The 15,750-nt window shown below is 38.9% G+C and overlaps 1 protein-coding gene across 2 annotated transcripts in view; it reads right to left on the bottom strand.

The window, feature by feature from the left end:
* Positions 1-577: 577 nt before the first annotated feature.
* LOC116086318 (zinc finger protein 431-like) overlaps positions 578-15,750 on the bottom strand; it is an 18,305-nt gene continuing 3,132 nt past the window's right edge. For both annotated transcript variants that reach the window (XM_031364641.1, XM_031364637.1), the window contains exons 2-4: positions 5,851-5,977; positions 5,591-5,651; positions 578-4,077 (exon numbers count right to left, since the gene is read on the bottom strand). In XM_031364641.1, the coding sequence (XP_031220501.1) occupies positions 3,612-4,077; positions 5,591-5,651; positions 5,851-5,977 (654 nt within the window). In that variant the 3' untranslated portion in view covers positions 578-3,611. The remainder of the gene's footprint in view (positions 4,078-5,590; positions 5,652-5,850; positions 5,978-15,750) is intronic.

Raw genomic sequence — 15,750 nt, forward strand, 5'->3', positions numbered from 1 at the left:
TTCCTGACATTCATACAATTCTCTCCTGTATGAATAGTTTCATAATGATAAGGAATACAGAGGTGTGTAAAGGCTTCACTGTGGAGCGCTGCTGCCGAGCCTTAAAGATGGCACCTGCCATTCTTCTGCTAAGGAGTAAGCAAGTCCTTATTTGGCAAGAGGGTTGCACCTGCCGGTCGTCTGATCTTTCGTCATGAGGCTGTAGCTAATGATAGCGCAAGACGTGGTATGGGCTCATGGGCAGTCCTACAAAGGGTATTTAAGCAGCACTCACAGACCATCCAGGAGCACACCTTTCACCATGATGGAACTACGAACTGCTGAGTAAACTGCTGCCGGAAGGAACTGGTGTGCTAGTCTTTCTTCCCTGCTGGTCAGGGTGATCGGTGCAGCACACTTCACCATAATAAATTCATTAATAAGGTTTTTTCATATTATTAATTCATACATAACCTGGAAGACTACAGAACTATGCAAAGGCTTTCATAGTATGAAAACCATATCATATCAAACACTTTCACAGGGTTTCTGCCTTAGCATTTCCAGTGCTAGGAAAATATTTCATGACAAAGGCAACTCTTATAAAAGCAAACATTTAATTAGGGCTGGGTTACAGTTTCCGAGGTTTGGACCATTTTCATTGTAGCAAGAAGCTTGGTTGGCATACAGGCAAACATAATGCTGAAGGAGCTGAGAGGTCTGCATCTTGATTTAAAGGAGTCAGGAAGAAACTGTCTTCTTGGGAGCAATTAGGAGGGTCTCTTAAGCATGGGGTTGAACTTCAAGCCCACCCCCACAATGGTACACTTTTCCCATCCAGCCACAATTCCTGACAGTGAATCTCCCTGGGACAAAGATATGTAATGTAGCCCATTCCACTCACTGGCCCCCATATGATTGTTCAAAAACATGAATATATGCGGACCACACTATGTTTATAGCATTGTGTAAAATACATGAGGTCCAACATCAAAATCCACATCATTCATAGCAGTCTCAAAAAATGGTAAAAGTCCAAAGTTCATCTTCTGGGATTCATCCAATAATCTAAATGTAATCCCCAATATTTTCAAAAACAGATAGAACATCATATACGTACAAATTCCCAGAATATTCTTCACCACTACTAAAGGTCAATATGAGGAAATATTGGACCTAAACAAGACCAAAATCCAGGTGGACAATCTCAAAACTCTGCATGTCTATGTCTGAATTCAAAGCATGCTTCAGATCTCTAACTGCTTACTGTTTTGTTTACTAGAGCACACATCTTTCTCTTTGGCTGGTTTTATTCCCTGAGAGCAGTTTACCTGAACAGGTATCCCATAGCTCTGTAATCTCCAAATCTTGGGTTCCCTATGACAACTTCAATATGACAAGTTCTTGTTCCAGTATCTGGGATTCTCACATGATCTTCTGCACTCCTCAAAAGAAATTGTGTCAGTTTTCCAACTGTTCCCTCTGTAGCACTCTAGGTTCTTGTTGACTCCACTCTACTGCTGATGCTGTTCTCGAAGCTCATCCAACGGACTGACATCTTCAATAAACAGGGTTCTGATGCTGAAACAAGGCTTCACAGCTTTCCTCTCATACACTCCCTTCATGTTGCCAAGTCTTACCTGTACTGCATAACACCTTTACGCCTTTGAAACCAATACCACCTGGGTGATTCTCACACATGACCATGTCCAGGTGCACCACAAGGTACAACCTTGGCTATCTCTGGAACATAGATTCTTTTTCTTCTCAAAACAACAAAAAAAAACCCTACTTACCAGAAGGTTTTACCTCAGCAATGCTGGTTTCTTCATCACACTAAATTTTTAACTACACTTAGCAAGAATCAACTGTTCCAGTAGTCCCTTCTATCCTTACCTCTAAATTAAGAACTGCATGGACAAATCTGCTGAGTTCTGCTGATTGCCGGGGTGGAACATGGCCCCTTCCATTACATTATCACCAGCTTTCTGTTTTTCTACATCTTACCTGCCTAAGCTTGGCTGTCCTGGAACTTGCTCAGTAGATTAACTTTGAACTCAGAGATTTCCATGGCTCTGTCTCCTAAATGCTGGTATAAAAGATGTTTCAGACTTTGCTTGTAACTAAGCCTTTCTTTACATAAAATGTGTTCTGTACTTGGGTGACATGAACCAAAAATAGGCTGGACTCCATTCTCCTAGGATCTAAGCCATGTACATCCTTGCCGGGACCTATGTATTTTATTTCAGATCTTAAATTGAAAACCCAGAATAGTAGTCACAATCCATCACTTGTCAATTTGACACATACTTTTAACCTTTGTGTGCATATGAAAACAATAACCATGGACTAATAATTCCTCATATAAAATAATTATCTTTCATAGAACTGCAAATACCCAAATTAGCTGGGTATACTCTTGTCCTAATGTCACAATCACCAAGGATATTAAATACCATTTAATATCCTTAATCATAGTTTTAAGCTTTATTCAATTCCTGGTGCAACATTTCTCTTTGAACTTTACCTTTTTCATTTTTCCTTACTAAGATTATTATACTTCATCAAAAAAAAATAAGAAGAAAAATAAACACAGGCCAAAGTCTATGCTAGCATTTCTGGACTTCCTTTGTCAATGTAATTAATCTAAACTTCTTTGTATTAGCCTTATATATAATCTTTATAAAAAGGCAAAAGGCAACAAAAATCTTCAACAAGATATCATAAAACCTATATACAAAGTTCAAATCACCCCCAGCACCTATGTTTTCTATATTCCCACAAGGATAGACCATTATATTCTACTTAATGCATTTAAATATCCAAAGTCTAAAAATCCATATTACTCCAAACAAAAACATGGTCAGGTCTTTCATAACAGTACTTAAGAAGAGACTCTGTGACAAAGGCAACTGTTTTAAAGGCAAATATTTAGTTAGGCCTTGCTTACACTTTGAAATTTTTAGTTCATTACCACCATACCAGAAAGAATGGCAGCATGTAGCCAGGCATGATGCTGGAGAAGGAGCTCAGAGTTCTGCATTTTCATGAGAAGACATCCAGGAAAAGACTGTCTTCCAGTCAAGTAGTAGGAGGAGTAATTTTGTATGGGCAGGAGTTCCAAAGACCACCATCATACTAATTCACTTCCTTCAAAACTGTAACATCTACTCCACAATGCATACCCCCAATAGTCCCATTTCTTAGGGCCAAGCACATTCAAATCAACAATTTATTTTTACGATGACTTATTTCAAGTATTTAAATATGATTAGGACATGCAAAAGCTTTACCACACTGTTTACATTCATGAAGTTTCTTTGCAGTATGAGATCTTTTATGTTATGGAGACTAGTGGAACAGGCAAAGGAGTTAGCACATTGACTACATTCCTAGTTTCTCTCCATAATGGTTGCCTTTATGATTTTGGAGACAAAAACACTGTGAAAAGGCTGTTTCCACCTTGATTCCATTCATAAGATTTCTTTCTTATATGTGTAACTTTTATGTTTTTGGAGACATCTCCCTTGTCAATAGGCTTTACCACATTGACTACATTCTTAAGGTTTCTTTACCATATGACCTCTTTTATGTCTTTGGAGATGACTGGATCTTGCAAACACTTTCCCACACTAATTACATTCATAAGGCTTCTCTCCAGTATGCCTTATTTTATGACGATGGAGACCACTCTGATATGAAAAGGCTTTACCACATTGATTACATTCATAAGGCTTCTCTCCAGTATGAGTTCTTTTATGATGTTGGAGACTATCCTGACATGAAAAGGCTTTACCACATTGATTACATTCATAAGGCTTCTCTCCAGTATGTGATCTTTTATGATTTTGTAGACTACCCTGATGTGAAAAGGCTTTACCACATTGATTACATTCATAAGGCTTCTCTCCAGTATGGCTGCTTTTATGATATTGGAGACTAGTCTGATATAAAAATGCTTTAACACATTGATTACATTCATAGGATTTCTTTTCAGTATGTATGATTTTTTGTCTTGGGAGATGATTGGGTATTTCAAAGGCTTTACCACATTGCTTATTTTCATATGGTTTCTCTCCACTATGACTTCTTACATGCCTACAACATTAATTGACACATGTTAAAGATTTATTTCATTCATTACCCTGATCAATAATTTTATCAATATGTGTTAATTTATACTTTGTTTTAATAAAGCAGAAAGAAAAGATCTTAAAGTTTTACTACTTCATATGTTCTCTCTTACTATGGGTTTTTTTCCCTCTTTGAAAATACCTGAGATGATAACAACATTTATTACATGGTTCACATTTATAACATCCTTTTTTATTAGATATTTTCTTTATTTATATGTCAATTCTTGTCCCCTTTTCGGCTTTCCCCTCCTAAAACCCCCTGTACCTTCACCCCTCCCTCTGCTCATCAACCCACACGCTCTTGCTTCCCTATCCTGGCATTTCCTTACACTGAGGCATCGAGCCTTATCAGGAACAAGGACCTCTTCTCCCATTGATGTCCAAGGCCATCCCCTGCTATCTATGCAGCTGGTGCCATGGGTACTATTTTTGTATATGAGATTTCTATATGATGTATTTCACATATCTGAAGAAAATTGGAACAACTCCAAACTTTAAAACAATCAATGCATTCATAATTTTTCCACTAGTGTGACTTACACCACATTAGCACTGTGAACCAGGATAAACAGGGGAATTTCCAAATTTCTAGTATACTTATTGATTCTATGCAGTGTAAGTGTGGGTTTTTTTCCCTGTAAAGGGAGAAATCCATTTAATTCAAACTTCAGAATGTATAAAAAAGGAATACTCCATATATTTGTATTGTTCTGGAATATTAACATATATGTTGCTCCATTCAAAATCCCTAAGTACACAGGGTTTTATCTATTCTGACATTTGTATTTGTATCACTTGAGATTTGTTCCTTGTAGCCCTGCGGTATATAGATTAAGGATTCACCATGACAACATTCTTGACTCTTAAACTGACTTGTCAATAAACTTAGAAATGTCACTACAAGAATATGAGTATCAGCAACTTTACCATAAACTTTTTAATTATTAGAAGATTTTGGATATATATTTATCACTATTAAATGTGCAATATATAAATGTTATAAGACTGTAGGGATTGTTAGTACCACAGAGTAACTCTCATGGAGCTACAAACCAAACAAAGGTATCTCATAATGCATCATTTCCTTGTTTCCTCTATAAGAGGAAAGCCTTGAAAATACAAATCAGATACCTGACATTGAGATACATGGTTTAGTGAGAATATTATAATCATAGCTACACTTAAACAACTGATGTTTTACATTCTTGCTGCTATTTAGAGCTTCCAGAACATATTAAAATTTCTTCTTAGGTGTCAGCTTGCACAAGAAAATTACCCTTTATGCCAGGCGGTGGTGGTACATGCCTTTAATCTCAGAACTTGGGAGAGGCAGGCAGATTTCTGACTTTGAGGCCAGCCTGACCTACAAAATTGAGATTCAGGACACCAGGGCTATATAGAGGAACCCTGTCTCAAAAAACAAAAAGAAAGAAAGAAAGAAAGAAAAAAAGAAAGAAAGAAAGAAAGGAAATTACCTTTCATGACTTCTAGAAATTTGACATTGTTTTTCAATATGATGGTCTTCCCCACTGTATCCTAAAACACAATACCAGAAAATGAATGATATTGTATTAGAAATTAGAGAAAATTCAAATTACTGTGAACTGTCAAAGCACTGAACTGGATTTATTTAGCTCAGTATTCCTTGTTCTAAACTGAAATAACAGATGATCATCCATAACCAGGATACATCCAAGTCTTATTTTGAAAAGAAAAAGTAAATTCACAGTCTTACCTATAGCAGTGAGGTTCCAGTAAGTTTCCAACATCACATCTTTGTAGAGAGCTTTCTGGGAAGGATTGAGCAAATTCCATTCTTCCCCAGTGAAGTTCACATTCACATCATCAAAAGTCACTGCATCCTAAATATAACAGACATGTATACAATTCAACTCATGATACTGACATTACAATAAATTAAATGTATACATTCTTGACAATATATTCATATAATTCTGGTGCTTTTGCCACTTATTTCCTGACACAGAAGTTAATTTCCTAATCCTCATACCATGTTAGAAGGAAATTGAATTATAAGTTTCACCTGTAATGCTTCTGAAATGTTTGATAAAGATATAGGATTGCAAGAGAAATGCCAATTGAAAGCAAGATGCAGGAGGAAACAAGACAACAGTACCTAGCACACATCCAAGAACTTGTCTTAAAAATTACTAACTACAAAAATATTGGATAAGCAGAGTATATTTGCTCATGAGTTTAATCCCAGAGGCACATGCAGGTGTATGTCTTTGAGCTGGATGCTAATGTGACCTATTTAATTCATTCAAGGATAGCAAATTTACATAAAAAGACTCTCACTCCTCTGCAAATATCAAACAAGGAAGCAAAATTAATTGAGAGAACTCAGAGTTCTTTATAAATTTTCTACAAATTATACATTTACTGAATTTCTATATTCATCTTGCAGAAACAGAACTGTACCAGTTTAAACTGCAACATTAATAAAATTTTAATAAAGAAAAATGCATGTTTAAACAGTTTCAAATAGACAGATAAAAAATTAGTAATATAAATGTTGATCCTAAATCAGCAACATAGGGCCGGAGAGAGATAGCTCAGCATTGGAAGCTCTTGCTCGTCTTCCACTTAATGGTGGCCAATTTCTAGCATTTACATGGGGACCAACAACTATCCATTACATGGAGATCAGGAGTTTTGAAGCCATCTTGTGACAACACAAAAGATGACACCCATGATATTTATATTCATGCACACAAGCAAAGCACACTTCTTTATTTGAAAATTTCATAAGAAACACAAGAGGAAGGCAGAATATCATATACCAGGAATCCACTGAGTCTAAAGGCTCAGATAACATTGATATCATTAACATATGTCACTCTGAAAAATAGATTGTAACATATTTTTGGAAAAATTTTAAAAGTTAAGATGTGTATGAAGAACTGCACAAAAGCATTATGATTATTTTACAAAAATATGTTAGGTGTTTGTGTGCTTTCTATACCTACTATCAGGACAGGATGCGCATCACAGAAAAATTATGTCCTGACCAAAAAAAAAAAAACAATAAAGTTAAAACTATAAATCTAACAGGCTTGTAAAATAGCTTAGCATTGAATAGCAAATGCATACAGCGTACCTTATGAGATTTAGGGATAGACTCCAAATGGTGAATGTATGGGTACATGAGAAGAAAGCTGAAGAATCAGGGAAGGGAGAGAATCATTTTGCCCTGGATGCAGTCTGAAAAAACTTTCTGCCAAGGAGAATTTAATGGGTCTGGAACTCATGATAAGATATATTTAAATCAATGTTAAGGATGAGTAACTCAATTGATTAGAATGGAAACAGTCTCATTTCCTCTCAGTCACAGAGTAGAAAAGTGTCACACCCTTAAAAGACAGCCACAAGGGAGATATAAAAGTTACCCAGCAGATTCCTCCTCTTGCACAAAGAAAAAAAAAATGAAGACAGGGTGACAGCTGTGAGTCATGTAGCATGGTTCAAAGTCTGCTCTAACATTCTCAGAAATTAAGACTAATTGCACACCAACTGCTTTGCCAGATGTGGAACATCTTCCTAGCCCTTTGTGGCTGTGACTCTCCAGTGTATCCACTGTATGGGGTTCTACATTTGATTCGTTCATCTCCCTCCAGGAAGACTCAAGAAAAATCCAAAAATCAAGGTACACAGACACAAATCTGATAGACAAACCACTGACACAAATAACAACACATCTAAATAGCTGGTCTTTCAAACCCTCAGTTAGGAGTCCTGAATGTCTTGGGGTTCCATTCAATGCACCAAGGTGTTATGCCCAAGTCACAGGAATCCCAAAGAACAGCAAGGAACCTACTGCAATGCAAACATTCAAATTTCTTTATTGTGAGCTCAGTAACACAGACTCTCATAATTCAACCTCTCATGAGGAACAAACTGACAGACCAATCTAGTGGGGCTGGGTATTTATTGGATTTTAAGGAAGACTTAGGAATTTCTAAACAAGTCAGCATTGCAATATTTTAAAAACTCTATGTCTGGCATAATCTGCAGGAAACAAGCAAAGGGGCAAAAAGATCTGACAATCATGATGGTTAAGCTAAATGTTTTTTGTTTTTAGTTTTTTTTTCTATAGGAGGTCTTAGTTAACTATATGTAGCTTGAACCTGCTGTTGTACCCTGACTAGCTGTTGAAAAGGCATGTTTGCCATGGGAAGTTTGCTCAAGCAGATTTTGTGCACTCTCAACAGCCAAACTCGTTGGGCTTTATAAACTCATCTTTCTGTCTGAGCCCCTTATTATCTACACAAACTCCTGTTCAATCACAAGTCTTGCCTGTCAGGAGGCTAAGTACTTTATCAAAAGACTTATCCCAGTATCTGTGGATGCAGATCCTACTATCAGTTGCCCTTACTACTGGAACAGAATACCAGTGGAAGTTTCCTCTCCCCATGTGCATGCCTCCTAAAGATAAAACAGACAATCCCCACCTGCCCTTCCCTTCCTGCCTCATCCATGTGTCTCAGCCCCAACCTGGGCAGACTCTCCCTGTTCAATCACATATCATGCCTGAAAGGACACAAGCTAAGCTTTCCATAGATCAACCTCATGGTTTCTTACTCTAGAGTCAATTTTTTTCAGTTGCTCCAACACTGTACTAAACATCACAGGCAGCATAAATTCTCTCCTGACTATCTAAGTCCACTTGTGGATTGCTAAGGTCATCTCTTCCTGCAGGCTTCTTCCCCAGCTTTCAATATTACCAAGCATCCCCTCTTGAGCATACCCACCAAACAGGTCAGTAAAAGAGGCAACAGTCAGCTAACACTCTGTAAATCCAGACATCAAACAGTAATCGAGGAACAAAACTCCCACCCAAGGAAGACAAACCCAGAAACCTCTACCTAGAAAAAAATATCACTTCAAGCCTGGGTAGCTACACACCCGCATAGGAGTACAGTGAATAACAGCCAGGAAAATATGTCCCCAAGAAATCCAAGCTACCTATCACAGCAGGTCCTGAGAAATTAAAATATGCAACAGATATGGTGGCAAAGATATTTGGGGAAGAAAAAGCAGTGAGAACCTGGGGAAGGGATATAGGTACACATGAAGATCTAAGACAGGCACATAGACATGGAGCAGAGAAAAACCCACAAATGTAGGGCAATAAAAAGAGATGGGGCATGCACAGAGAATAGAGACTGGAAAAAAATAGAGCTGCTGCATCTGGTGGTCCATGTATATTAAGTACACCTTGCAACAACAGCAGGTGATAGAGTCAGGAAATGACTTATGTAGTTCCTAAATCCCTAAGAACAGACCATTGAAATTTCCTGTGCACTAACCACTATAGGGGCAAAATTCACACACAGAACAGGAAAGGATGAGAGAACCTCAGGCATTAAATATGAATAAAATAATGGTCATAAAGGTTAAAAAACGGTGGATTCTAAAAGCTTCCTGGCAGTAAAGAACCAGGAACTCTGAAATATGAATACACAAAGGGTACAAATGTTTGGAATAGAAGAACATCAGCTCAAAGGTCTAAACAAATATTCTCAATATAATCATCAAGGAAATTTTTCCTAAACTTAAGAAGAAGATGCCTATTAATGTACAAGAAGCATACAAATAGATTAGCAGGGAAAAAGTCCCTTTGCACAAAATAATCAAAAAAACTAAAGAAATAAAGAAAAATTAGTGAAAACATGTAATGTATGAAAGCAGACCAATTAGTTTTATACCTGTCTTCTCAGTGTAGGGTATAAAAGACAAATTGTATGGACACTTTGGCTGCAGATTCAAAGAAACCACCCATGATGTTTCTACGAGCAAGCCAATGCTCCAAATATCATAGGCAGATTCTTCCAAAATCACCACCTGATCTAACACCTTAGGAGCACTACAAGGGACCTCACCACCCCAGCTCTGACTGCTCAGGCACCTGCCCCCACCCATTGTAGACCTTGATGCAGTACTTACCATGTCTCAGTTTTAGAGATTTGCGGAGGTCCACTCACAGCACACAACAGCAGAACTCAGATCAGGACACCAAGAATCTTTCACACCTCCTCAACCACAGCAAACTTGAAGAAAAGCACCAGAAGATCCCGCCTCCTTGTCTGAGTGGCAGGTCCAACTGCTGGCCTTGATTGGCCAGGGAGTCTCACCCCTCTTCAAGTTTAATCTGTGCTTCCTGTCTAGGGCCAGGCCTTTTCCAGATCTCAGGAGTGGTTTGCACCTCATTAGCATTCATGCCTGTCCTCCAAGAGGAATGTCACCCAGCCCTGCCCTGAGGCAGAACCCACCATTCCAGCTTAAGATAGTCAGTTGCCTGTTCCTTTCCTCTTGAGAGCAAGGATCCTGAACTTACTAGGACTGCCTATGGTGATGGAAGCTCAGGCAACCCAGGACTTCACTCACAGTCAACCCCCTGCCTCACATACTTCACTTCTGGTCTCTTACCTGTGGGTCCCACATCTCTGGATGTACAGAAGGTCCCCTTGCTTCCTCCCCAGGGATATGCACACACCACATGGGGTCCCTGTCCACCCCTCAATTCTGCACCCAACATTCTCCACATGACACAGGGAAGGAAAAAGCAGTGCCCAGAGTACCGCAGACCCCACCCAGGAATCTTTATTAAACCCAGAGCCACTCTGGATTCCAAGGAGGCAACGCCCCAACCCCCAACAGGTGCAGGGACCGAGTCACACATGGACTTGTGTCCACAGTTGCCATGAGTGGGACACAAAGTTCATGTGGCCTAAGGCTCCACAGAAGGGGTGTCTGCCCACCCAAAGTCTGTGTGACCCATGATTGTTTAGAGCCAAGCTCTGGGCTCTCTGACCACATCAATGCATTCTGCATGCTATATTTGACCCCTCTGTCCACTTTTCAGGAATGATATCCTCTCAGCCCCGTGATGCCCACAAGCCAAAGTCCAGCACAGTTGGTACTGGGAACTAGATACAAGAGCAGATTTGAGTCTATGAGGAAGTAACAACACTGGATGGATATGGTACCTTGGCTTCAAAAACGTGTACCAACACTGAATTTAACAAAATGAGCCGGGCAGTGGTGGTGCACATCTTTAATCCCAGCACTTTGGAGAAAGAGGCAGGCACAGACACACAAGGATAGCAGATCTGACTCCTTCATCTGACTTCTGAATGCCTAACACACACACAGTATTCACAAACAGAATATGCAGATAAGCAGGCAGGCAGCCAGGAAACAATCCCACCATCACTTTACCCCTACCTCCTACCCAACACACGTACACACACACATACACACACACACACACACTCACACACACACACACACACTCACACACACAGACAGACACACACACACACACAACAATAAAATAATAAAAAGTTACCCATTAAGACACTCACTCCCCTGCAAACAGCAAACAAGGAAACAAAAATGATAGAACTCACAGTTCTTTACTGAATTTCCTACAAAGTGTTATACATTCACTGCAATTCTCTATTCGTCTTCCAGGAATGTGAAGTGCAACATTAATAATATTTTACTAAAATTTATTAAAATAAATTTTTAAAATTAACTAAAATAAAGTTTTACTGTATACATACTTAAACAATTAAAAATGGACAGGTGAAAATACTAGTAATGCCGGGAAGTGGTGGAGCATGCCTTAAATCCCAGCACTTGGGAGGCAGAGGCAGGCAGATTTCTGAGTCTGAGGCCAGCCTGGTCTACAGAGTGGGTTTCAGGATAGCCAGGGCTATACAGAGAAACCCTGTCTCAAAACAGCAAGCAACAACACCAAAATGATATTGATCATATAGGGCAGGAGAGAGATAGCTCAGGAGTGGTAAGCTCTTGCTGGTCTTTCACATAATGATGTTCAACTTCTTGCATCTATGTGGGGAGCAACAACTACACACTACATGAAGATCAGGAGTCCTGAGGCCATCTGCTGATAACAGTAAAGATGAGGCAAACATGACATTCATATTTGTGCCCATAGGCCAAATACTCCTATTTATTCAAAACTTTCAGAACAAATACAAGAGTGAGGCAGAGTGTCATACACCTGGAATGCAATGGGTCTGAAGATTCAGGTAGTACTGAGGTAATGAGCATATGCCATCCTTAAAAACAGAAAATAACCTATATATTTGGACAAATTTTAAAATTAAAGATTTGGATGAAAATCTTATATGCTTAGTGTTCAAAACTATGTCAGCTAGCTTATGTGGTTTTTATACCTACTATCAGGACAGGAAGCTTCACAGAGGAATTTCTTTTTAACAAAAACAAAAAACATTAACATTAAAATATAGTGCCAACACATTTGACAAATGGCTTAGTACTGAATAGAAAATGTGTCTACCATATTTTATGTGATTTAGTGACAGAGGCTAAATGATGAATGTGTAGCAGCATGAGAAGAAAGATGAAGGATCAGTTTCAAACACAACACAATAGACATGAGAAGCAAAATTTGTCTTATGCAAAAGAAATGCAGGGGCAAACCTGGAACAGAGTCTGAGGGAATATCCAATGAAAACTCTACTAAATAGAGACACATCCCATAGGCAAACACCAATCCACTATATTATTAAGGATACTTTGTCATGCTCTCACACAGGAGCCTTGCATAATTGTCTATTGAGAGGCTACACCATACAGCTGACTGAAAAATGTTTAAAGAAAGAGAATCAAACATTGAATGGACCTTGGGGACTCTTATGAAACAGTTGGGAAAGGATTGAAAACCCTGAAGAGGAAAGGAACTCCACAGGAAGACCAAGAGACTCAGCTAACCTTGACTTTTGGGGACATTCAGAGACTAAGCCAACAGCCAAACAGCATACACAGGCTGGACTAATGCCCTTAGCACTTATGTAAAATGATGTGCATCTTAACCTTCATGAGGGTCCTCCAACAACTGCAGCAAGGTTGTCCCTATAGCAACTGCCTATCTTTGAAACCTGTTCCCTTACTTGGGCCCCATGTCTGGACTTAGTGGATGATGCACTTAACACCACAGAGACTTGGTGTGCCATGGAGTGAGGAGAGCAACATAAAAATTGAGGAGACTGGGGGAAGGGACTGAGAGGGCAAAAGACCTAGAGTGAGGAAAATGTTCAGGGATATTATGAATATATAAATTTTAAGAGAAACAAAAAAAGCAAGTAGGAAAGGAAATTTTTCAACTCTGCACACTATCATATCCACCCATAGGAATCTAGAAAAGCTCCTCCTACAAGAACTTCCACTAGCTCCATAAAGAAAGCCAGACAGAACAGACAAGTGTTCAAAGACATCATCCTATCTAGAAGCTTTTTTTGCAATTAACTGCATTCAGACCCTGGACACAGTAGACTCATGTTCAACCTGTGATGTAAATGCATTCAGTCTACAGAGATCCTAAAGGTCTGTAGGAGGTCCTACTCTGTTCAAATGTCTATAGTGTCTTCTGACACTCCAGGCAATATCTTGCAAGTCACATCTTGTAAAATCAAAAAACCAGGTTATATCTTTCCAAAATGCTATGGCATAGAACACCCTTTCACATTCCAATAGATAGGAATGAGTACATAGGGAGAGAGGATTGCTACAAGGCAAGAAATGCAGCAGAAAAAAAAATCACCGAATCCTATAGCCTTGTTTCTAGCACATTGGACTTCACTTTCTAAAGTCTTAGATAGCCCTCTTCCTGTAACTTATCATACATCTTTTAGTTTGGGTATTTCCTCTCCCTCTAAGCATCTCCTTAGCATATTTGTCAATGCCTTAAGTATCTCAACAACCTGTGTTCCCAAAATGAATCTTAAGCATCATCCTCAACACTTCAATGCAATGAACACTCACAGAGTCTTACTTAGGGGTCCTTACTCTGCCAAAATATGGCTGGAATAGTGCCACACTCAAAACATAGAGGAAGAATTCATGACCTCAAAATTTTTACCTTTCAGTTTGCAGAAGCAGAACAATATTGATGATCAGTCAAGTTTGGCTCTCAGCTGATGGACCCTGTGTCATTTGTCCCATGGTTGCATCAGGTTTTATTTACAATTCCTTGCCTACTCCTTCCATTAATTTAAGATGTAGCAGGAGGAAATGTTACACTTAGGGTACTTTATAGACATATACCAACAAGTACATGTGCTCCACTGAGTTCAGAGTCATTTATTTATAACAGCTAGAAACTAGAAAATACCCAGATATACCTCAACCAAAATATGGATACAGAATATATGTTTCATTTATTATATGGAATGCTACCCAGCTATTAAAATGAAGAAAATCATGAATTAATTTTACAGGCAAGTGAATACAATTAGAAATTATCATCCTGAGTGGGTAACCCAGAAACAAACAACCATGCATATATGTACTCACAAGTGAATAATATCTATAAAGTACAGGATGTATAAATTATACTCCTTAGACCCAAAGAAGCTAAAAAAAAGAAGTTAGGATCAAATGAGCATGGTTGAATCTCACCCAGAAGGGGGGAACATACAGAAATAGGAAGAAGATGGAAGAGAAAAGATTGGGAGAGAGGATAAAAAAGGAAAGACAGGGTCTAGAACAGGTTTGCTGAGTGACAAGTGAGGGCCAGATGGCCAGAAAAATTAATCAAAATATGAAACTGCCCAGGGTGGAAGGGTTTGGCATCTTTAGTATGTGCCAGAGACCAGGGCAAGGAGGACACCAAGAAGTCCATGGAGATGATCTCAACAGAGATGCATAGCAATGAGATCTGGATCCTGAAGAGGCCACATCCTGCAGTCAGGCAAGTCCGCCCAGTGGAGAGTTAATTACATCAACCAAAGCAAAGTCCTTTCCACCCAAAATTTGTCCTGTCTACAGAAAATGTAGGCACAAAGATGGAGGAGAAACTGAGGGAAATGGCCAAACTGTACCCTGTTCAACTTGAGCTCCATCTCATGGGCAAGCACTAAACCCTTTCTGTACTGATGATATTTTGTTATACATTCCGGTGGTAACTTAGCATCATTTTCCTTTGAGAGTCTCAATTCAGCACCTGACTGGAACAGATGCAATCACCTACAGCCTACCATTAGATAGGGGAGTCTTTTGGAAAAGTTGGGGAAAGTATTAAGGCTCCCAAATGATCAGTATGTCCATAAGGCCATCAAAGTCAAATAACCTAGAACCTAGGAGACTCTCAGAGTCTAAGCCACCAACCAAAGAGCACACACAGGATGAATGGAGTTCCCCACCACATATGTAGTACACGTGATACTAAATGTTCCCATATATCCCTCAAAAACCTGATGGACGGATGTGCCTTATATGTTGTTTGTGTGTCCAATACGTTCTCCTTACTTAGCTGCCTAGTCTAAACTTAGTAGAAGAGGATGTGCCTAACCCTGCAGAAACATGCCATGTAATTGGTAGGGGACACTTAAATGGTCCCAACTCTCCCTGGTGAGATTAAAGAGTCAGGGATTGGGGACTGTGTAATGCCAAATGGGGAGGAGGTAGAAATTGGAATGTAAATTTAATAAATAAATAAATAAATAAATAAATAAATAAATAAGTGGGAAGAGTGAACAAGTACATAGAAATAGAAAAATAGAATGCAGCCCATTATTTTTATATTTTGCCCTACTCAATATCTCCGTGCATAAGCAGAATA

This window comes from Mastomys coucha, chromosome X, assembly GCF_008632895.1.
Source record: "Mastomys coucha isolate ucsf_1 chromosome X, UCSF_Mcou_1, whole genome shotgun sequence".
NCBI classification, from domain to species: Eukaryota; Metazoa; Chordata; class Mammalia; order Rodentia; family Muridae; genus Mastomys; species Mastomys coucha.